Source organism: Otolemur garnettii, unplaced genomic scaffold, assembly GCF_000181295.1.
Source record: "Otolemur garnettii isolate 467f Iridium unplaced genomic scaffold, OtoGar3 scaffold00078, whole genome shotgun sequence".
NCBI classification, from domain to species: Eukaryota; Metazoa; Chordata; class Mammalia; order Primates; family Galagidae; genus Otolemur; species Otolemur garnettii.
This window is the reverse complement of record NW_003852473.1, coordinates 8,770,304-8,793,448: the sequence shown is the minus strand read 5'-3', so window position 1 is coordinate 8,793,448 and position 23,145 is coordinate 8,770,304. Positions and strand designations below refer to the sequence as shown.

Here is a 23,145-nt window from a genome sequence, read left to right as displayed (position 1 = left end):
TCTTTTCAAAAGAAGTTTAAAACATATTAAGTATATTCCCTTATTTTACCCTTTTTTTTGGGATCAGCATAATTTAAGTGTGCCATGATACTTTACCCAGGGGGACAGCTTCTTGAAAAAAAAAAAAAAAAAAAAAAAAACTACTTTAGACTAAAGTGTTTGTGGACAGATTAAAAGAGACTAATCCAATTTGGGATATTTATATTATGTTAAGCATTTTTTTCCGTTTAAGTTATGCTATATTTGTAGTAATCAGCAGCTCTTTAATAGAATCTCTTTATTCAAGGCAATGTAGCATTAGAGGGAGTAAAAATGTACACCTTCATATATGTTGCCATTGAATGTTTAGTATAACTCTTATTACTATCTATAAATATTTTATTTTTGTTTCTGTGATTTCCCTCACTCCTCTCTCTCCATCCTATGTAAGTTCTATTTGTCAGCCTCAGGTAGGCAGAACTTTGTATTGATAGGCAGTAGTGTCCAACCTTTTTTTTTTTTTTTTTTGCTGCACACTGGGGGAAGAAGAGTTGTCTTGGACCATACATCAAATACACAAACACTAATGAAAGCTGATTAGCAAAAATGGTCTGGTCTGGAGATATCTGATATGACAGATAAGCAAGCTGGACACCTGGCTTGAGGCTTTGTCCTCTCTGTATAGAAGAATACCCTTACTCACTCTGGGCACTCCTTAATATTTGCTTTAAGACTGAGGTATGGTAGGAATTTCTCTAAGGGCATTTATTTCATGAAATGCACTTGTTAAACTCTTTTGTATATATTTTCTGCAGGCACAAGATGGTGTGACTTCAATGCATAAAACTGTTCCCCTTCCTTAGTTCATCAGATTTTCCATTCCTTGGTTACCCCTTAACCATTTCAGTATTTTTTGTTGTTGTTAATGACAGAGCACAGGAGCTTCTGATGGATCTTCCCAGATGTCGGTTCCTATCAGGCCTTGAGAAATGGCATCTGCTGATGGTGAGAATAGAGTGCTTGCCTCGTTGGTTTGTCTTAGGAGTCTAGGTGAATTAGAGGATTTGACCAGAACCCGATGATAAATAATCCTGCCCAATTTGTTGTCAATCAAGGGACTCCTTGCCACCTAACTGCCATGCGCTGATAAGAGGGGGGAGGTTCTGCTTCAGGAAGTGAGCGCAGATGCCCTGGAAGAGAACTTGACCCCTATCTTTGAGGATGCGCCTTTGACCCAGTTAACTGCATTCTCTCATTTTAGTAGTTTTAAAAGTATTTCCATAATGAATAGACTCTGTGGAGTCTCACTCCTGCCCCAGGCCTGTTGGGGCAGGAGTGGTGTTGTGAGAGTGGAGAAATTAGACAGAGCTGGGTTCAGGGCACACTCAGTCACTTGCTAGTTTTGTGACTTTGGACAAGTTACTGTCTTCTTTGAGCCTTGGTTTTACCATGTCTAAAATCTGGTTGATAATACTACCTGTATGGATTCAGGGAATAGTAGCTACTTTTATAAAAACTGTAGAAAAGGGCGGCACCTGTGGCTCAGAGAGTAGGGCGCCGGCCCCAGATACCAAGCATGGTGGGTTCAATGCTGGCCCCAGCCAAACTGCAACAAAAAATAGCTGGACGTTGTGGTGGGCACCTGTAGTCCCAGCTACTCGGGAGGCTGAGGCAAGAGAATCACCTAAGCCCAAGAGCTGGAGGTTGCTGTGAGCTGTGACACTATAGCACTCTACTGAGGGTGACAAAGTGAAACAAAAAAATAAAACAAAACAAAAAATCTGTAGAAAAAACCTGGAAAAAGGAGTTGATAAAGTGAGTCATGCTGTACTAATTCAGTCTGTCAAGGATGATAGTTTTTAAATATTAAAAATTTGGGGGCGGCCCCCGTGGTTCAAAGGAGTAGGGCACCGGCCCCATATGCTGGAGGTGGCAGGTTCAAACCCAGGCCTGGCCAGAAAAAAAAAAAAAAAAAATTGAAATGTTGGAGTATTCTTGCTCTTTATTTTAAACAGAGTTCTAAAGTGCAGGAAGAAACAAAATAAGACCGTTTCATCCTACTGCTTATATTAAGCAGCGACGAGCTCCGCCTGCCCTCTGTGTCCTTGTGCCTTGATCCTAGTGTTTGTTTAAATCTCCCTGGACCCTTCCTGGTCTTGTGTGTTCTTCTCCTGTCGCCTTTGGATTCCGGCTTTCGATGAGCAGGATGACGGCAGTCAGTACTTTACATCATTTTCCAGGTCTTTTCTCGTTCACATGCTCATATTTTTGATCACAGGACGTTTTCTTTGTGTATATTATTGCCACAGAGATAATTCTTGGTCATTTGCAGATCCATTACTTCTCTTTTCCTGATTTGGAGAAAAGTCAGGGGACTCAGAAAACAAATACAGTAGAACCTCTGTAAGTTGACCACCCAGACACCTGTAATAAACTGGTCAACACATAGAGGTGGCCAACATAAGGAACGCGTACATGTGGTGCATGTCCAAACTTAGAAGAATAGGTGAACTTGAAGTGGTCAACAGTGGAGATTCTACTGTAATACTTACTTTACATGGTACAGAGACCAGGGTCTCAAAGGTGTGTGTGGATGGACACTCTGGGCCTGGGAGGAGCTGGGGGTTTGGGAACCTGTGTGTGTGTCTGTGTGTGTGTGTGTGTGTGTGTGCAAGAAATAGTAGCATCAGGGATAGGTGGTACCACGTAGTCAGAGGTCACTTTTAAAAGTTATTAGATATTCCTGGACTGGATCTTTATTAACAGGGAACTCTTTTGTAGCTTTTAGATTGTATCATTTTTCCTTATAAAGATCCCTACTGGATAATCATGAATGTTGGTTCCTGGAAGTGTTCATTTGTATGTGAAACAGCTAAGAGTAAGACAGGCTTCACAAGTGTGGCAGGTGGGGAATGCTTCAGAAGTAAAAGGAGATCTTTCTCCCAGCAAGGTTTGTTATCTTGATTGTCTGGGTGCTGGATTTACCTTTGATGATGGCTACAAATGTGATATTTCATCTTTGGTTGGTTAGTGCCGTTCCCTCAGTAGAAGCTTTTTTAATGGGCTAATACATTACAGTGATTGCTTAGTCATGTGGCTGGAAATTTGTTATTTGAAGCATAAATTAGGGATTTGCCTCAAGGAATAGTCTTAGATACTCTTAATAATACCTGGTTAATCAGCCACCCAAATTTTATATTGTAAAATTTGCTTTCCTTTTCTTCTTTTAATGAGTGAAAAACAAAGTTAGAGTTAGAAAGGGATTTATGCCAGCAAGGAAACGTGCTGTACCTTGTTTCAGTATCCTGTTGGGTAAAACATTCCCAGGGTGCTGGGTTTGCTCATTTGTATTATATCTAACTCTTGTTTTATTGTTGCTTTAGGCTTTGGAAGAATGGTCACTCATTTTCATTAGGCCTTGATAAACTGCTTTCTGGCTCATGGAGCCCTAACGGTTTTGAAACAGATCTGGTGTAGCAATAGGACCCTAAACTATGTTCCTAAGATTTGGCTGGCAGGGTTGTATTTTAATATCTCTAGGGAAAAAATATTAGTTGTTAAAGTCTTTGTATTTTATGCTTCTCTGACAAGACACAGAATGTACATATGAATTGTTTTAATGCTGACTTTGGAAAAGCAGGAAATGCTTAGTGAGTGGACAAAAAATGAGGTTTGGATAGTGTTGTGTTTTATATTTCAGAGAATTTGTAGCAGTTGTGTCTGTTTGTAGCTGAAGGGCGAGAGACACCGACAGACTGACTGACTTGTACAACACAACAGGTTGAGTGCCAGAGTCTGCTGGTGAATCACACTCCTCGGGCTGCCTGATGCAAGGCCGGCTCGTTCACATCTGCCGGCAGGACTGGGCTCCAGGCTGGTGCATGTCAAAACTTATTTTTATCTCTGCCTTCTTGATAGTGAAAACAGCAAGGTGGTCAGCCTTCCTCTATATTAACATGGTTTCTTTTAAAATATCTTGGTGCTGAGATGATTATGGTTTGTTTGAATAATGACTTCAGTTCTTACTAAGAAAAATTGGGACACAGGAGATTTGCCTGGTTTCTGAGGTAACTTGGTAGATTATAATCTGGTTGCCATAGCAACTCAGCAGTGAAAATTATACGAGCTAAACATTTGAAGAGGTGTTGTATTTTACTATGATGCTTTAAAGCCCTTTATCTATCTTTCTCCCTGAAGAAGTGGGGCGGGGTCAGGAATTGAACTAGTAAGTGGGGTGGGGGAAGGCTTAAGTGGATATGGAAGGCACCGGCCATTGTTTGAATTGTGGCCTTGTGTTAGTGACTGCTAGGGAAGTTACTTTTTTTGTGCAATATGGTAAGCAGATAATGTGATAAAGATGGAATGACTTTTGATATCAATAGCTTTATAAAATGTAAATTGTGGTATACGGAATAAACTTTAAAATTTAATCATATGAAAGATTAATTTCTAAGTTGAAATAATTATCATTGTTTTCCTTATGCTTTAAGACTTTCATTCATTTGGTATGGGGCCACACAAGTCATATCTTATCTCTAAAGTGCCTTGATTAAAGAAGGAAAGACAGAAAATAGTTGCTTAGCTAATTGCAATTCCAGGAAGAAGTAGGGTTGGTATTATTTTGGGTTTTTGTTTGTTTGTTTTTTGAGAATATGTATTGGGGAAACTGATGTATTGGAGGGTCAGATGCTACATCTTAAGCTGGAGAGGATGAATTGTGTTCACTGAGGGGAGCTGAGGGCACACAGGATGAGCATTATAGTAGAGGAAAACACTATGCTGGAGGCCCAGCCCAGAGGAACGAGGTGTGCTCTAAGAACTATGAGATAAATGTGACACAGACATCCTGTCAATTTCTAGAAATATATAGTGATTATTTTAATAGCATTAACCTTGTACCTTGTGATATTTTTTACTACAGATTTTAAGGTTGGGTTATGATATAATTAGTAAGTTTTCCTTTTGTTATCCTTTGATTAGTACTGTAACTGTGAGGCTGCTGAAAGAATGCAGTCTTTTTGAAATTGCCTACTACTGTTAATATGCATGTTCATGTAACTAGAACCCTGACTGTAGATAACAGATTTAAACATTGGAATGTTTGGTGGAGCCTGTTTAAAATATTCATATGTTTTATACTGTTCATTATTATTTCAAGATCCTGTACACAGATAGTTGTTTTTCAAAACTTTGCTTTATAAATCGCTTTCTGTTATCACATGGTAGAATCCTGTAACCCAGGTCAGCTACAGTATGGGAACTAAGTTTTCTCTATAAGTATAGTTTCTGATCTTTTCTCTTAAGTGTTGTTTCTAAATTCATGAAAGAGAAAAAGGAATTATGCTTCTCCAAGGAAAGGTTTCTTAAGATTTGAGTTTTTTAGACAACATAGAATTCACTTAGCTAAATTCAGATGCACATATTGACCTCGTGAGAGCCAGGTTAAAGACTTACACCTGAAGTTTTCGGTTTATACAAGCGTCTATATCACATACTTCCTGTCTAGTATATAAATTTAGGTAATAAAACTTGAACAAGTATCCCAGATGTTCTAGCATTAAATTGAAATTAATGTGTTATTTTGGCAGGTTATTCTCGTTCAAGTTAATCCAGGTGAGACTTTTACCATAAGAGCAGAGGATGGAACACTTCAGTGCATTCAAGGTAAGGAAGTTTTGGGTGAACATTTTAATTAAAGAACTTTTCTGATGATTATTTTCTTTTCCTATATTAAGTAATTTTTTCTCTGTGAGCCTGCAGAGAAGTAAAATATCTCTTGGATCTTTATTTTTATTTTTTTGTCACATAGTCTCAAGTATATATTGTGAAGCTATGCTATCCAAATGATACTTCTGGTGGAGAAATCTGTACTAGGTATCTGTTAGTTATTTATCGCTGAGTAACAAATACTCTAAAATTTAGTGGCTTAAAACAACATTTATTATCTTGAGTTTCTGTGGAGTAGGCCTTGGGGCACATCTTGTCTCTGACTTCTCAAAGAGACAAAGTCAAGGTGTGGGTTTGGGTTGCAACCACCTTAAGACAGATCTGCTTCCAGACTTAGTAGGGATTGTTGGCAGGATTCAGTTTTCTGGATGCTATTGGCAGGAGGTTTCCCTCAGTTCCTTATTAAGCAGGCTTCTCCGTGGGCATGGGCAGGAAGCTTATGCTATGTCAGGTAGCTTCATCAGGGCCAGCCTCTTGAAAGCAAGAGGGAGCCTATAAATGCAGCCCATACTCAAGATAGGGAACTGCATGGTGGAGGGAATCCCAGGAGGCAGGACCTGCAAGGCCATCCTGGAAAGCTTTCCAACAGGTCTGCCATTTGCCCCCACCCCCCCCCACCCCCGCTGCCCATGATTCGTTTTCCTCCCACATGTAAAGTGCCTCTTCCCAAGATATCTCAAAGTCTTTTTACGTTACAGCATTAGCTCAGAGTCCAGCATCTTGCCATCTTAAATGAGTTCCAGGTGGAGGTGAACCACCTTTGGTGCAGTTAAGTATAGCACCTTGGACATTCATTAATTCCTAGCTCATGTGATGTGATACTAATGCCCTTTCTCTATAATTTACTTTGGAAAGAACTGACGTAGATACTCCGATTTATGTGAAGTTCTATGTAGGAATATCAATCCATATGTGACGTGACTGTGTGAACACAGCTGTGTTAGAAGGCACTGTGTGTGATAGTTCTTTGTGTTTTGTGACTGGGATTATGTAAATGAGGTCATTATTAGGTTATTGGTTGAATTGGAATCTGATTGGAGGCCTTTTTTAAAATTCCTGTACTAACTTATCAATACATGAACAAAGTAGGGGAAATGCCCTTTTGTTTTAGTTTCCCCGTAATGAACTGCATAGAAATAGGAGGTTCTTTTGCCTTGTATCGGATCAGAGTGTGCTGCATTATAGTCCCACTGTGCAACACACTCTGTTTTTGGTATCCGTAACAACAAAATTGAGAAAAATTTTTCTTGAGAAATGAGTATATTTTGAGGATTCAAGTCTGAGTTAAAATGAAATGATTTAACCATTTGATCAGTGATTTTTAGTTACTGCATTTCTCTGACCATTACAACCTGAAATTGGTCTTTGGAATTCTAAACCATTTAGAAACAAATCCTAGTCTTTGTTTATGAACAGTATGGAAAAACTTCAGGTAAAGGGAGAAAGAAAATCTTTTAAAATAGCTGGGTTTGTAGAATCTTCCACCTACTTGTGGTACCATAATAAATGAATGTGATCTTCAGAATCTACTCTATCTCTTAAAAAAAAGTTATGCTGGAAAAACTAGATGAGTGTCACCTATATAGAAGAAGACTGAGGTCTTCAGTTTAGTAAGAAAGCAGTTGAGCCTCTGGTTGAGTTAACATTGGAGCTCCAGGAATTGGCTGAGAATGTGTCCCTCACTAAGTATTTGTAATAGAATCTGTAAAAAAAATCTGAGTAGGTGAACATACATAAAATCCCCTCTTTGATGCCACCTGAGTTTAACTTGTGGTGTGTAAGGAGCGTGTATGTCTGTGTAGCAGTGCACACATGCGTGTGTGCGTGTGTCTAGTCACGGCCTTCGCCTCTCCCCTGCTTTTCTTTAGTCCGTGTAACTGGACTCGGCAGGAAGGATTGGAGGCTATTGCTCTTCTCAATGGGAGCTCTATGTTTATTCATGATGATGCTTGGAGATAAGTGACACAGACACTCCTTACAGTGATTTCAAGAATGCCTTTAACTAACACAGAATTGTGGAGCTTGTTTATCTTTGGCTTTCCCCAGCCATCCTATTCTTTGTCCTCTTCTGAACACCCTGATACCATGGATGACTTAGTTTAGGAGTCACAGGGACACCTGGCCAATTAATTGAAATGGCACAGAAGAGAATGAGGACCAGGGCTGGGAACCAAATGCCTTCCTAGGGCTTGGAAAGCTCTGAAGTAGAAGGATAAGCTGCAGAGACTGGAAGGAGAGTCAGTCCAGGCTCACTGACTATGACTGGTGTATAACAAGCAAAAAGTAAAAAAGCCTTCATTTGAGTTCTAGGATGAGTTAGTGAATGCTTCAGTCCAGGTAGGTGGAACACAGCAATGTAGAGTGTGCACACAGGCAGTATGTTTATCAATCATTTCATCCTCACTGTCCCTGTGATTAATATCTTTATCTTTTTTATTTCTGTTTTGTTTGTTTGTTTTGGTAGAGTGCTGTGATGTCATAGCTCATAGCAACTTCAAACTCTTGGGCTCAAGTGATCCTCCTGCCTCAGCCTTCTGAGTAGCTGGGACTACAGTTGCCTGCCACAACACCTGGCTAGTATTTCTATTTTTAGTACAGATGGTCTTGCTCTTGCTCAGGTTGGTCTCCTGAGCTCAAGCAATCCACCAGGCTCAGCCTCCCAGAGTGCTAGGATTATAGCTACTGCAGCTGGCACAAATGTCTTTATCTTGCTAACATTTATTCAGCTCTCATTCATTCTCTTCTCTCTGTTAGTGAGTATGAGGAAGATACACGTGAGAAAGCTGAGGTCTGTGGAAAATTCCCATAGTTAGAATTTTCATTCCTGTTATGTGTGACTCTAGAGCTTGAGTTCTTTATTGCCCTGCTCTGTGGATTTACATGAGGGGGGACAGTATTGGCAAGAGTACGGTGAATTTCTGTTCCTAGAGTAAGTGGATTCTGGGCAGGATACTGGGATGAGAACTCAGATGGCCAGAAGGAGCCAGAGATGGTTTGCAGAACACCAGGGTGAGGGAGAGACTGGATCCGGAGAATAAGAGGCACTGGTACCTGTTAACAGAGGTGAGCTGGCAGACACTGTGATACAGGGAATATTGGCTTAGCATGCAAATTATTTCTACCCAAAGTCATGATTGGGCTCACTGGGGGTGAGCTCAGCTTCTAGGTAGAGAGTCCAGCTCTAGCTTCTGGGAGAGGAGGGTACAAGGGAGAGGACAATACAGTAGGGGGTAATTTTTTGTTTTTAAAAAACCTGTTAGGAAAGGATCTGGAATTGGATCATATTATAATGGAAATTCATGAAAGAAGCAATTGCATTTTATTACAGATTAAATTTAAAAGAATGAAGCTGTAGTTAATCTCTTTGAGTGCCGCTGGCAGGTAGGGAGGGTTTGGGGGCATGTGGGGGGGACGGGGTGGGGGGGAGTTAGTTGCTGATGGCGGCCTTACTGGAAATTTTGCAGTCACACTTATTTCTTTGCTGGTTCAAACTGTCAGCCTAGTAGTTCTGCTGTTTCACCACCAGCCAGCAGATTACGGGCTGCTTTGGCGGGATTCAGGTGTAGAGTTGACTGCTGGGCCTTCCTGGAAACTTTGAAATCACACCATATGAGGTCAACTCCTTTTGCTTATAATTGAATTTGTTAGCCTAAGAATTTTCTCGGAGAGACATTTATGACATCACTAGAAAGACCCTAGAAGCTCAGTATGATGTCATTAAAAGGCAGTTTGGAAATTAAAAGCAAATTAATGTAGAAAAATCTGGTAACTCTGGGAAAATACTTTTTTTGTTTTTGGTTTTTATGGGAATGTCTTTGGTGATAATGAAGAAAAACACAGGAAACATGTAATATGCTGTGAGAGCAGATTTGTTTCTAATGGAATATTTCTCAATATTTTCCATGAAAACATGAATCTCAGATCTTGGAGGGGCTGTGAAAAGCCATAGTTTATTCTCACTTGGAGGCAGCACTATGCCTGTGGCATCTGAGGCAAAAGATTTTTTTTCCCACCCAAGCCAAGTGAAATTGTATAAAGAGCTAGTTGTTAGGAAAAAAGAATCTTAGCAATCAGTATGAATCCTTGCCTCGGCTTAGACTCCCCACGACTCTCATATCTCTTCTGGGCTGAGGTGCTGGCACTGCAACCTCACTTCCTGCCCACACATGCCATCTTTTTATCTGCTCCCTATAAAGTACTCCAGCCAAAACAAACAGCATACTTCCTTTAAGGTTCGAGGTCTGTCTTTTCCAATAGCAGTTCTGAGTTCTGGCAGTGAGGTATGGTGGCACTGCACAGCCTGGTTGTGTATAAACACACACGCCCTTGAATTAGACCTGGAATTCCGCTGTGACAGGAGACAGTGTGTCCTCTGCCCCACTCCCTGGCCACCCAGCCTTTAGTAATCACTGACTGGTATCTGGACTGGCTCTAGTGGTATAGGAGGCATGATGATTTTCTTTTAAATGTTACTCTTCTGCTGGGAGTTTAAAGATGTTTACTTCTGTGCTTTTAGTGGTCTGTGGAGTCTTTGTAGAAAAACTTCCAAAATCCAAATTGCATTGATAATTAAAGCTGATGGGTTTTCTTTAGAGAAACATGTTTAAATTCTGAAGAACTTTTATAATGACCTTATATTAATACTGCAGTTTTTATTTGTTTAATGGCTGTTACATAGAAATTATAAACTGAAGAAAATAAGTGAGTGTCAGACTGGGCTACCAGGGAGGCTGAGCCAAGAGAATCGCTTGGAGCCCAAGAGTTTGAGGTTGCTGTGAGCTATGATGGTACAGCACTCTACTGAGGGTGACAAAGTGAGACTCTGTCTCAAAGAAAAAAAAAAGTGAGTGCATGGTGATTAAAAAACAGATTTACTAAAATGCATAGGAAGCATCATTATTTTAATAAATAATATTTAGAGATACTTGGCTCCTAAATTTTTGCCTAAAATAATTTTGGTGTCTTTTGCCATTGTGATTTACTCTGCTAACTTGTGTTAAGTTGGTTGAGGCTTCAAAATGATGGGATGGCAGCAGGAATGCAGGGTGCAGGTGGGGTGGGGGAGAAGGCCCCACTCTGAGATGTCTGTGCCTTTGAGCTCTTTTCCTCTGCTCTGTGGCTGACTGACTTTCTCCTGCCTGATGAGTGTGAGAATTGTATCACTGTGAGTGCCACGCCACCCATTTGTGAATGGCACCACTGAGAGCTGTTTACCTTTCCGAATTTCCTTGTTTGCCTCTCTTCCCCTCCCTCCCTGTATGATTCAGCGTCCAGAATCTCAACAGGGCCCTGAATGTTACTTTTTTCCTATGTGGTGCCTGCAGTGCATTTATTAGATATGTTTGGCAAATCAAAACATTGACCTGTGATGCTTTCTAAGAATTTTATGATAGGTCCTGGGGAACTTGGGTTGTCTCTTGCTTTTTTTTATTGTGAAGTTACATAAATGGTATCACACCTTGGGTTCAGGAGCTGAGGCAGACTATAATTTCAAAAGCAAAGCTTCCATATTGTCTGCTCCTTTAACACATGCTCTGTGTGTAAATGGGAAGTTCCAGTTTTACTGACCTGTTGCAAATGGAATCTGTCTTCACAGGTTGACATGAACCTTGGCCTTGGCTTACATTTGCAAACAATTTTTTGATAACAAATATTTGGGTGGTTTCAAAGTAAAATTATTATAATATGCATTTAATCCTTATAAATCTTTGCAAACTTTCATCACACTGGACACAGAATTGAGTGTTATTGAACTGCATTTATTTATAAGATGTCTATATTACAAATAGAAATATTTCTTCCTATGACAAGATTAGGATTTTGGGAGATTGTTTTTCTATGAGAAATTACCTAAAAAACTCATTTCTTGGCTCGGTGCCTGTGGCTCAAGTGGCTAAGGCGCCAGCCACATACACCTAAGGTGGTGGATTCGAATCCAGCCTGGGCCTGCCAAAACAACAATGACGGCTGCAACTAAAAAATAGCCAACCAAGATTTCTGATTAATCAAAAGCTGTATTTGATGAGTTTGTTCCCAGCCCTCCAGGAAAGCTCTAAGCTAAGAGTCTCACTTTCTGGGAAAATCTGAACTACTCCACTGACTTCCAGCTCATCTTGCAACTTTTAAATGTTAGCTTCAAGGCTCGGCGCCGATAGCTCAACCGGCTAAGGCGCCAGCCATGTACACCTAAGGTGGCGGGTTCGAATCCCTAGCCCGGACCCGCCAAAGAACAATGATGGCTGCAACCAAAAAATAGCCAGACGTTGTGGCGGGCGCCTGTGGTCCCAGCTACTTGGGAGGTGGAGGCAAGAGACTCGCTTGAGCCCAGGAGTTGGAGGTTGCTGTGAGCTGTAATGCCACGGCACTCTACCCAGGGGGACAGCTTGAGGCTCTGTCTCAAAAAAAAAAAAAAAAAAAAAAATGTTAGCTTCAAGACAGATCAGTCTTTTATCTGTGTGTATGTGTGTACAACAAATGTATTTACGTGTGTGCAAACATTTGCTTTATGCATTTTTTTTCTTTCCCCCATTATTAGAGTTACGTTTCTTCATGAAATATTGGAGAAAAATCACTTTTAGCTTTCTGGAGTACCCCTGAGCTCTGAAATGTGTGGAGGCTTTATTTTATTCGTAGTGATGCAGCTTTTCCTCCAGACATGCATGGACTGGTGCACAGTTGCATGTTGCATGTGGCATTCCATGTGCTGCGCTGACAGGCCCTGTTACATAGCAGCTTGCTGCCGAGGAACCTAAAGTTTAGCAGCAGGGTGGTCACCACAAAGACTGGGAAGTATGATGGGCCCAGAGGAGAGAGTCTAGTTTATGGAAGGAATGGAAGGAGAGCCATCTCCCATTGGTTATGTACAACTGTCCCCTCTCTGGGATTGAGTAATCTCATAGATGTGGTTGGGTTACATCAATGCCAAACTATGCTGCTTCTCCAGGAGGTTTTCTACCCCTCGTAGGGGACGTGCCAGTGTGTCTCATGCTTTCTGCCTTTCCCTCTTCCCAGTTATCTTGATTATTATATTTAGTAAGGTGACCAGATTTTAACATTGGTAAAGCGGGACACCATTGAGCTGGGGGGGGGTTCTTAATTAAAAATTTGGTCTATATGGAACAACAAAATTTTTCATAGAACGCAAAAATAGTATTGTAATATATTTTTAAAAATTTCAACATAAGTGCAATTTACAAATATAATACATTTAAAAATTATGTATAGTATTATTTTATTCTTTGGCATATTTCTCATTTGAGTGAATTTTTTTTTAGTAGATTGCTGTTGTTGTTTAAAAGGTCATGAAATTTTTCACAAGAATTTGTTAAATTATATTTCACACAGAAAATGACTTTCAAAGTCTCAACCCTTAATTGTGATTTTTCTGATGTCCACACTTTATTTACCACAGAAAAAACGTGTTCAGTCGCAGCATTAGTTCTTGGTAAGGACAGTGCCTATCCCACAATTTTTAGTGCATTATTGTATGGAACATTGTTTGTTTCAAAATGATGAAATATTTCTAAACATTTGTTCTCTATTGTAATTTTTGCTGATGCCCAAGATTTAACCTTTTCCTTATCAATATATATTTTTAATAATGATACCTCATAAGTCATAAGTGTCACTTTCAAGGCCGGTGCTAGACTTTTTGCCGCCACTATAAAATATAAATAATACGAGTACTGTCTGCTAAATTCATGAAATAAATAAATTACTTAAATTATCTGAATAGCTGATTTGTTGACATCACTTGTTTAACTAGCACTAGCACGCAGTACTATGTCTATCATCTGAGAGACAGTTAGAAAATGTTTTCCTTGTTACCAATGCCAAAAAACGCCATTGTTCATTAAGTCCAAACAATGGTGGTTGAATTCTAACAACTGATCAATAATGCGAACTTTGATAAGCAGTTCTCAATAATCAGTTCTGAACAATTATTTGTTATTATTAAAGTTTAACATTATAAAATTAACAAAAATAATACAAAACTCATATCCTGGCGAAATAGCCACATAGCAAGCCAAAAACCGTATATTCCCTTCCCGGTCTCCTGCCATTCCCTGGCTTGTCGTGCATTCTTTCCAAAAATCGGGACTTTTTAAAAATGCCACGGGACACGGGACAAATTGTTAAAAATCAGGACTGTCCCGCCAAAAGCAGGACGTCTGGTCACCTTAATTTAGTCTTTCATTTACATAATTATGAAATTTTAAAACTTCAGACAAAATCTTCACCCAAAGTTGTATCATCAGACTTTCTCTGGTCTTTTTCTTCAACTAGAGTTTTAGTGAATTGATGTATTAGAATATGTGAAGATTAATTGATATCAAGTTTCAGAGTAAAGACTTTGTAGTAAGAATCCCTGGTTGTTTGCTAGCTAATGGTTAACCTCTTAGCCATAGTTTCCTCCCTTAAATTGGAGACAGTGATCCTACTTACCTGCTAGGGCTATGAGATAATCCATTGTAAGAATCATTGTTATCACCATCCCGATCTAGTTATATACCCAGGTTTGCCGTTTTTTGTTTTTTTTTTTTTGCTAAGGACATGGCATGATTAATTGTAGGCAATGACTTGATTGTCTTACTTGGGGAAATCAGTGGAGTTTCAGTCTCCCATTTCATTGCTTATTTAAAGCAGACTTACTTCATCTGGTTACTAGGGACAGCATCAGTTCATACATTCCAGATGAAGGTTTATGGGAATGTGTATGCTGATCAGTGTTCCATGCATTTAAATTAAATTCTGTTGTAGTTTAAGCTTCAATTGTTGCTTTTTTCTTTTGGATAATAGCAGTTAACTCTCACACCATATCTGAGCAACCATATTCAGATAGGCTGTAACCTCTTATTGTGTCTCTTCCTACGTAGGCCTTGCTTTTTATATTTTCACTGAATTCTGCACTACTTTTAGTTTTTATTTAGTGCCTCCAGCCCCTAGGCAATACTGGAAGGCAGCAGGGGGCGGGCTGGGAACCTGATGTGCTGGAGACGGGCATGCCCTCGGACCAATGAGGTGCCTGGGGAGGGGTGGAGTGTGGAAGGGGCATCCTCTGAATCCTAGTGTATTTCCCTCAGGTAGATTGAGTGAGGTATCTTACAAATACTGAGGGCCAGTAGGCGGTAAGATCATTGTAGGGTTTGGAGTGAGACTGCCTAGCTTAGAGATCACTGCATGTTGTGCATGGTAAAATTAGTGACTTAACTTCACTATTCCTTAAGTTGCCTTATCTGTAGAACTGGAATAATGTCTGTCTTGAAGGACTGCTGTATTAAATGAAATATTGTGGAGAAGGCACCAAGAACAGTTGGAGTCATAGTAAAGACCCAGTAAATAGGAACTGTTCCTAAGCTGCAGGTCTTCGTTATGGGCAGGCATTGAACCCCCTTCATTTTTATCAAAGATCAGGAGTTTGATGAGGACTTGCTTTTGCGTGTCATTTTGAAGATTTCATAAAGCCTATGTGAACTTGAGTTGTTAGGATTTTCTAGATGTCATGTTTCATCCCTACCACTTCAAAATGATATATTTAAAAATAGGCACTGGAAGTTCAGCTTCTGAACCCATTTGTCTTTCTGGCTTGTTGAACAATTAAAATGTCTCTGAAGGTACTACTGATTGGAGTTCTTTAAATGTCACAGATCCCTGTATATGAGATAATTCAGAAGAACAAACAGTGCCACCTCAATTGTCTGCCACGTTTTATTTCACACATGTATTGTTTTAGTTCCTGCATTATTCTCTCTGTATTTTTTTACTCTTGTTCTTACACTTACAACCTGAAATAGAAAAGGTCATGTTAGAAATGTCTTTAAAGAAGACTGGACTGAGTTCTTCAAGGTAAGGGTCAAATCTTATTCATCTCTGTGGCTATTGCCTAACCCACACAGACGAGGCCTTCAGGGCAAAGGACAGTCATTTCTTATTATGAGGACTCATTCTGTTTCTGCTGTTGTAACAAAATACCATGAACTAGGTGGCTTATGAACAACAGAATTGCTTTCTCACAGTTCTGGAGGCTGGGACATTTTAAAATCAAGAGGCTGATGAGGGCCTGCTTTCTTTGTTTCTCACTGTGTCCTCACATGGTGGAGAGGCCTAGGGGTGCTCTTAGGCCCTGACCTCATTCATCAAGGCCCTGCCCTCATGTCCTTGTCACTTCTCAAAGCCCCTCCCATTCCAATATACCACCTTTGGGGTTGGTTCGGTATATGAATTTTGAGGTGACACAAAGATTTAGATCATAGCTGTACTATTAAAGATTCATGTAAAAATGATGGAAAAATTCTCGTAGTTAATGCAGAGGAAGTCCACCCCTCTTTTTTTTTAATTGTGCATAGGTCATTTTGGTTATTTTTATTCTTAGTTCCTCAAATTAAGGTAATGAATGCAGGCAAGAGAGTGTTTGCCCAAAAACAATTATTCTGAGAATTCCACTCCATGGATTAGTTCCCCTTACACATAAAAAGCCTGTGCGAATCCTTATTATATTCGTTCTTTTAATAGCATTTTTTTCCCAGAGGAATAGGCTGGAAACATGTTGACAAGTATTTTTAAGGGTATTTAATACTAAAAGATATGTCAACTTTTGGCAGACCTTACATTTATTATCTGTATTAGTAGCAAGTATTTTAATTTGATTACTGATTAATATTTTACTAATATTCTCTTGCAGTTAAAAATGACAATGCTTAGTGGCAGGAAAAGCCTCTCAGTAAGCTCTCTCTGTGTCAGACACAAGAGCGGAGTGCACTTTGCACTGGGACCCCCATTCGAGGAACTGGTCATGGAGTTGGTGCCCTACTTTTCTCCCTCTGCAGTGTGTTTGACAGGTGGGATGAGCCCTGGAAGGTGGCAGGGGGCAGGCTGGGAGCCTGACGTGCTGGAGACAGGCATGACCGCGGACCAATGAGGCACCTGGGGAGAGTGAGGGGCAGAGTGTGGGAGGGGCATCGTTTGAATCCTAGTGTATTTCCCTCAGGTAGATTGAGTGAGGTATCTTGCAAAAATGTCCTTTAATGTAAAAGAGAATACTAAACATTTTTTACTCTTTCCGAACTGGACAAGCATTATGATGAACAAAAATGGGTAAAAAAGACAAACTTTATTTTTAAAGTAGGCATTTTTCCTGTTCCTCAGCTTGAGTCTTCCATTTCTGAAGAATTTTCACACAGGAAAGTAGCTTAGAAGATTCTTTGCATGCTGTTTGTGAGGGAAGATAGTTATTTAAATGGGGAATGCATTTTAATACTTCATTCTTGAACCCATCTAACTATGGAGGAAACTCGCCTCAGGGTTGCCCACCTTAATGGGGTTTTCTTGATGACTCCTGGTTGGGGTCTTTGCATATATCTCACGTCTCTTGTGCAGTTGGATATGACTACATCCCCCCATGCTTTTGGGGTGCCAGTTGGAAAGAATTTTTTTTTCATATATTCAAGAAAGCATTCTGTAATTTAAATATAACACCTTCATGGACACTGTGAATATATTAAAGTTTAATCAATAGTGGTATGTAGTATTTGGAGATTGCTGAGTTAGGGAACTCATACAAATATGAAAAATATTCTAAACAAATAATATCACACATTGTATTCAAGTAAATAAAGAGGAACATTCCTTTCCCCCAATCAGCTGGGTCACATAAAGAAAAAATTCAGTAGGGAAGATAGAAGGTAGGTAGACTGATTTGGAAATTGGCTTAGCTTCTAAAGGAACAAAAAGTTTTAAAACTTGAGGAAAAGGAATTGACTCAGTCCGAAGTAAATAGAGCTTTGCGCCAGTAAGTGGTCTGGAACCGAGGAGATGAGCTGTGAGAGGCCGTCCAGGTCATTGGGTGACTCCTTTGTGACATGGGAACCAGCACTGGCTGTATGTATTTTTTTTTTTTCCCTCATGTGGACAGCAGACCATTGTAGGAATTTAAAATCCTGGTTTAAAAATCTATTTAAAGGGTCAAATGTTGATTTCCAGACTGATGATTAGCAATTATAGTTACAGTATTGAGGAGTTTTCTCCTAGTTTAGGTGAGTTCTGCCACTGTTTTGTGGGTTTTCACTGATCATTTTTCTGCTCCTCATTGCACCTGTCATGCTGGTACCAGCAATTAACATTCCTCAGAAGTGACTAGAAAGGCTAGCCTCCATCTCAGATGTACCTCACTAACAACAGGTGCATGCTACCTGTTTCTTGGCCAGAACTAGCATAGTCTGAAGGCAAGTAATTAAGTGTAGAATAGACTTTGAAGAAAATGAGATTCTTTAGAATTTGAGCCAAAGTGCTGAAAAGTAGCTCTGGATAATGTATTTAAGAGACATAGGAAATGGCTCAACAGGAAGGGTTGAAATAGCCTTACCAACCTGGCCTCTTAAATTTATTTCAAGCCTATTTCCCTTTGTTGATACAAATCTTATTAACTGTGTACCTTCCACAAACCCTTTGTTTTGTGCAGCTTTTTTTATAATTGACTTAGGTTCACATCAAAGGTCACTGAACTTGAATTTATACAGTAAAAATCGATTGATTATATTCTTAATTTTTCTCTTCCTTTTTAAATGGAGAAACCTGACATAATCTTCTGGCTTGAGAAGAGGAAGAGTCCCCAGACCCAAGGCTTTGCTTCCTTCCCTGCAGTCTGTTTCCACTGCTCAGGGGCTCAATTCCTTCACCTTAGAACAAGAGGATTGGGCCAGATAATTTCTAGAATTATTTTTACTTCCCCATTTATCTTTTCATTCTTACTTTAATTTCTGTAGAGTTCTCTGTCATTTTCATGTCTCTAATTTTCATGAAAATGCGTACAGCATTACTTGAATAGGTTCAAATGTGGGCATTAATGAATGGGGATTTTCTGTTTGGAAGTGAGATGTTAAATTATCATTTGAAGCTCTTTAAGATATTACCTGAATTCCTCAAAATTTTAAGCATATGTTAATCTTACTTAACATAAATTAGCTAGCATATGTTAATCTTGACTAGCAACAAAAGGAAGTAGTATTTTTTATTTTTCTGTTTTAATAATTGCCCCTTGAAAGTATACCTTTTGCAGGTCAGTTGTTCTATATCACTGGTCAACCCTGGCTGCATGTTTGAATCACTTGGGACTTTAAAAAAATTACCAATGAAAATGTCTCACCTTGAGAGATTTAGATGTGTAAGTGTATTTGGTTCCTAGTATATATTTAAAGATAGTGTAGTCATAAATGTTTAGTTTATATTGCCCTTCAGAAAGACATTTGGTGTATTTTATGTTGACGTCATCTGATACTTAGGGTTTTGGATTATTTGTAAAGAAAAATTTCTAAATAACAGAAAAGTGGTACCTTTTGATGCTAGGTGTGCTGGCTCAGATGAAGGGTGTGTGTTTTGATTGCCTCTCCCCATGTGTCTCCTCTTATCCAGCAGGTAAGAGGTGAGAGTGCCTTGCCATGTTGTCTCTCATATATGGGATGTTACACAAAGTTGGCCTTTTTTGCATGGGTTTTTAATAATTATTTGCTATCATTTTTCATATCTACTATGCTATTGATTTTAAAATCCACTATTTTTTCCCCATGTCTCTACAAAAGAGAAAACGTCATCAATTAAACTGACTTCACTGTAAGATGTATTCCTTTTTCAGGAGATGTTAAAATGTGAAAAAAATGGTTACTTGGAATCAATGAAATATACCAATTTCTAATTTCTTATCCAGATTTAATTAGGCCTTTAAAAATCACAAATCAACTTGGGTTTTTCCTAATTTTGTGTTTGCATAATCATTGTGTATGCGTGTGTGTGTATGAAAATTGAAATAGCTTTTTATTCTATATACTTCTCAGTTGTACAAATATGACTAACTTGTTTAAATATCCTGGCTTCTAAACATGCCCTGGAGGACTTAGTTTAAATGTCTCTGTCTCATTGTGCTAAAACACTTCTTTATTTTTTTGTAGGTGTGCATATGTGTGCATATGTGTGTGTGATCATACATAGGGTGTGTGTGCATGGTTGCCAGTTTACCACGGCTATGTCTAACTTTTTAGTGAACTCTACACTTTGGGTAGATATCAAGGTTTCATCCATTATTCATCCATGTGTTTGCTTTTGCAGCATCACCCTATTAAAAACAACATAGCCAGTTCAGCAATGTTATCATGTGCTTCTAACATTCGTATGGAAAATAATTAGCTTTCTTTACTTAACCTCCCCCCTTACTCCCCTTCTTTTCATTTACAGTGTTAACCAGGAGATATATTTACCTTTGGATCTAGCTCATCTTCCTTTAAATACTTTCCTTGCTTATAATAACTAATTTAAATTTATTCCAGATTCACAAAAAGTGTGTGAGATTTTGTAGTTTTTGTTTTTGAGGTACTTTTAAAGTTTTATCCTCCTTTACCAGGGTGTTTTTCTTCCATGAAAATGTTACATATTTATTTACAACCTGTGGTAGCTAATTAAACTTGAAATACAGTAAGTCCTCATATAAAGTTGTCTGATAGGTTCTTGGAAACTGCCACCTAGTGTGAAGCGATGTGTGAGTTTTTTCCTTCTCCATGTTATACTGGAACTGTGCTGAAGGAACTTTGAGGACCTGCTGTACCTTGTTTCACTTAAATGTGCAGTTTCCAAGAAACTTTTGATGATGTTCCATAAAGACTTAGTATATTTGTTTGGTTTTTAGTAAATTAAAAGGTAGGAGAATCCTAATAAGAATTTTCTTCCTTGCTGTAAATACAAGTGCTAGTGATATCCGTTTATGGATACTCAGTTGTGCCTGAAGACAGGTTTGAGAAAGTGGCCACTCAGTTTAGAAGGTGCTGTTGTTCTTTTTCCTTTTCACAAATGGTTGAAAATAAAAAGGGACCCTGGTGCATTGCTCACTCTCAGCACCGGGGACACTTGGACGTGTTTGGCTGCCAGTTTCTCTCTGCAAAAAAATTGCTTCTGCAGCCACGTGTGGGCCCTGCGGGGTGTGGCTTTCCTCCCAATGCCTCTGTTGCCAAGACTCTGGGAAGGGTGGTCCTGCCTGCTGCATTTGGGTTTCTGTGTGCCTGAGGCCCTTAGCTTTTCTCTCAGCGCTTCACAGACCAGAAATCAGGAGTGGCTGCTCCTGCCGAGTCTGTGTGGTTTCGAGTGGTGGTCCTTACTGTGCCCTCTCTGTCTGTGCCTCTTTCCCCTTACACACCTTCTCCCTGCCCTGCCCTCCTCTCTGTGTGCCCTCACCTCTGGTTTCCTGGTTTCTCTCCTATTTCACCTGCTCATATTCTCCATGGGAAGAGCTGTTTTCTTTAGCAAACTTTGTATTTGGGGAGCTAAAGTTTTAACATATGGGCTGTCCTTTAAGAAGCCCTTTCCCTCAGAGCAGAGGGGAAAGCTTCAGCCTATAAGTTTTCTGAGAAAAAATGTGTCCCCCCCCACCCCTGTTTTAAATTTGCAGCAGATTAAGATCCTCAGGTATCCTAGAAGCATGGGAGCCGCTGTTTCAGGACACTGACCTTTCTCATGTTGGTTCATGAGCAGGACCGATTTCCTGCACTTACTGAGCCTACTGTATAAAATACAGTAGTGTCATTGATTCATTCATAGTCTGCTTTGTGCAGAGCAATTTGTTCACAGCTTGTCAGTTGTGATGCTATCTGTCATGCCCTTGTTGCTTACTGTATTTACTGTATGTGTTTAGAGGAAGACCGGCAGGGACCACACTTTTGTATCTCAGCTTGAGTCAGGTTTTCCATCCTGACTCACAAGTGTCTTGGCTGCCGAGATTGGGTGGTTGGGTGTGCAGAATTTCCTCTGTCGGCCTTTGGAGCCAGAAAGCCACGGCAAAGTTTGACTTGGCTTGTGGCAACCTTTTCCAAATATGTATTTGGATGCAGTACAGTAAGTCCTCTAAGAAAAGAAGGAGTGGGAAAATAATAACTCTATAACTGGAAATATTTGGGGAACATTCAGAGCTGGGGAAACTCTCACTGGAGCAGCATTTTGGTCTGCCTGAGCTCCGGTCGCTGTGGTGTTCCCAGGCCAGCCTTTTCTCTAGGCTGAGTGTTCCCGCACTTGGGAACAGCCACAGAGGCAGCCTCTGTCCTGCATGTGCAGGCTTTTGCTCCAGACAGGCCTGGATGTGACCTGGCAGCCAGCGCTGTTTCCTGCTGACGTGGCCTCCCCCTGCCGCAGGAACAGAGTGCCTCAGTGCTGGGGCAGAGCAGGCGAGGGTGTGAGTCACCACTTAGGAGGGGAAGCCAGGCTGTTCAGGTTTCCTTGTGGATACACTTAAAAGGCACCTTTCATATAGGAAGGAAGGAGGAGGAAGAATGCCTGAAGAATCACACAATGATTTGTGTGCCCGGGTGGAGGGTTTCTCACCGGCGGGAGTTAACTTCTGGGGTCTGATTGGGCTTTAGAAGGCTAGACTGGGACAGCCACACTCTTGCAGGGGTCTGTGGGTGTCTGTGCTCTTAGCCCTACCTTGCATACACCCTCCCACCCCACACTAAAAACTGCTGTTTATGTCTTGGTGGAAAAAGCTTTCTCAGCTTGGTAGGAACTGGAGAAGAGGACTGTTTGAGAAGCTCTTGGGGAGTAAGTCTTGTGGCATTATTTCCCCGTAGTGCTGTCTGCACCCACTGGATGCTCCTATTCTACCGTCCCTATTCACTGCTGTGAATTTGCTTACTCAAAGAAGTCTAGATACAGCTCTTTTTACCCTCTTCTGATGGTCCAAGAAAGTCACGTTATCGTGGAATTTTAGAGTGAAATGGGCTTTTAAGTCACATGTAATTGAGACCTGCAGTGGCTTGGTCTGTTTTAAAAAAGTGTTTATAGAGTACACACAGGTGAGGGGAGCTGCCCGAGGTGGGAGGCGTGAGGCGTGGGCCCCTCTGCTCACCTGCCTTGGGGTGGTGGCCCTAGAAACTTTCCCTGATCCACCTCCAATTCTCCGACTCCTAGCATACTTCTGTTAGGAAACCACTGATCGGATCTACTTTGTTTATTTTATAGATGAGGAAATTTTATCTTGGCTAGGGTCACACCGTTAGGCAATATTACAATGACTTTCAAGGTACCTTAAGTTAAAAGCTTTATAACTTTTACGTGTCTTGCTTTGGAGTCTTCATGACCTCTGAATAGACTGTGGTTCCCTGACTCCCGTGTAGCACAAGGAGAGGTGGGGGTAGTTGTAGCCAGATAGCCAGAAACCAGGGGCACAGTGCAGGTGTGGGGTGGCACCAAGAGTGGAGATAAAGGGAAACATTTGAGAGGAAGTACTGCAGCAAGTTACAGAAACTGGATGTGGGATGTCTTAGTCAAAGACTATCCTCGAAGAGCCAGCCAAGGTCATAGAGAGAATGTAGGGACTGTCTAACATAGATTTGGGAAAACCTTCCTAGTTTTCGGTTTTCTTGATCTTTTCAGCTTCTTTAAACTACAGTGAGGCCCTCCCACTGAGGA

At 40.2% G+C, this 23,145-nt stretch overlaps 1 protein-coding gene across 2 annotated transcripts in view; it reads left to right on the top strand.

Annotated features, from left to right (window-relative positions):
• The window catches only part of FNDC3B (fibronectin type III domain containing 3B), a 371,182-nt gene that overhangs the window by 103,082 nt on the left and 244,955 nt on the right, over positions 1–23,145 (top strand). For both annotated transcript variants that reach the window (XM_023515748.1, XM_003794293.3), the window contains exon 3: positions 5,568–5,643. In XM_023515748.1, the coding sequence (XP_023371516.1) occupies positions 5,568–5,643 (76 nt within the window). The remainder of the gene's footprint in view (positions 1–5,567; positions 5,644–23,145) is intronic.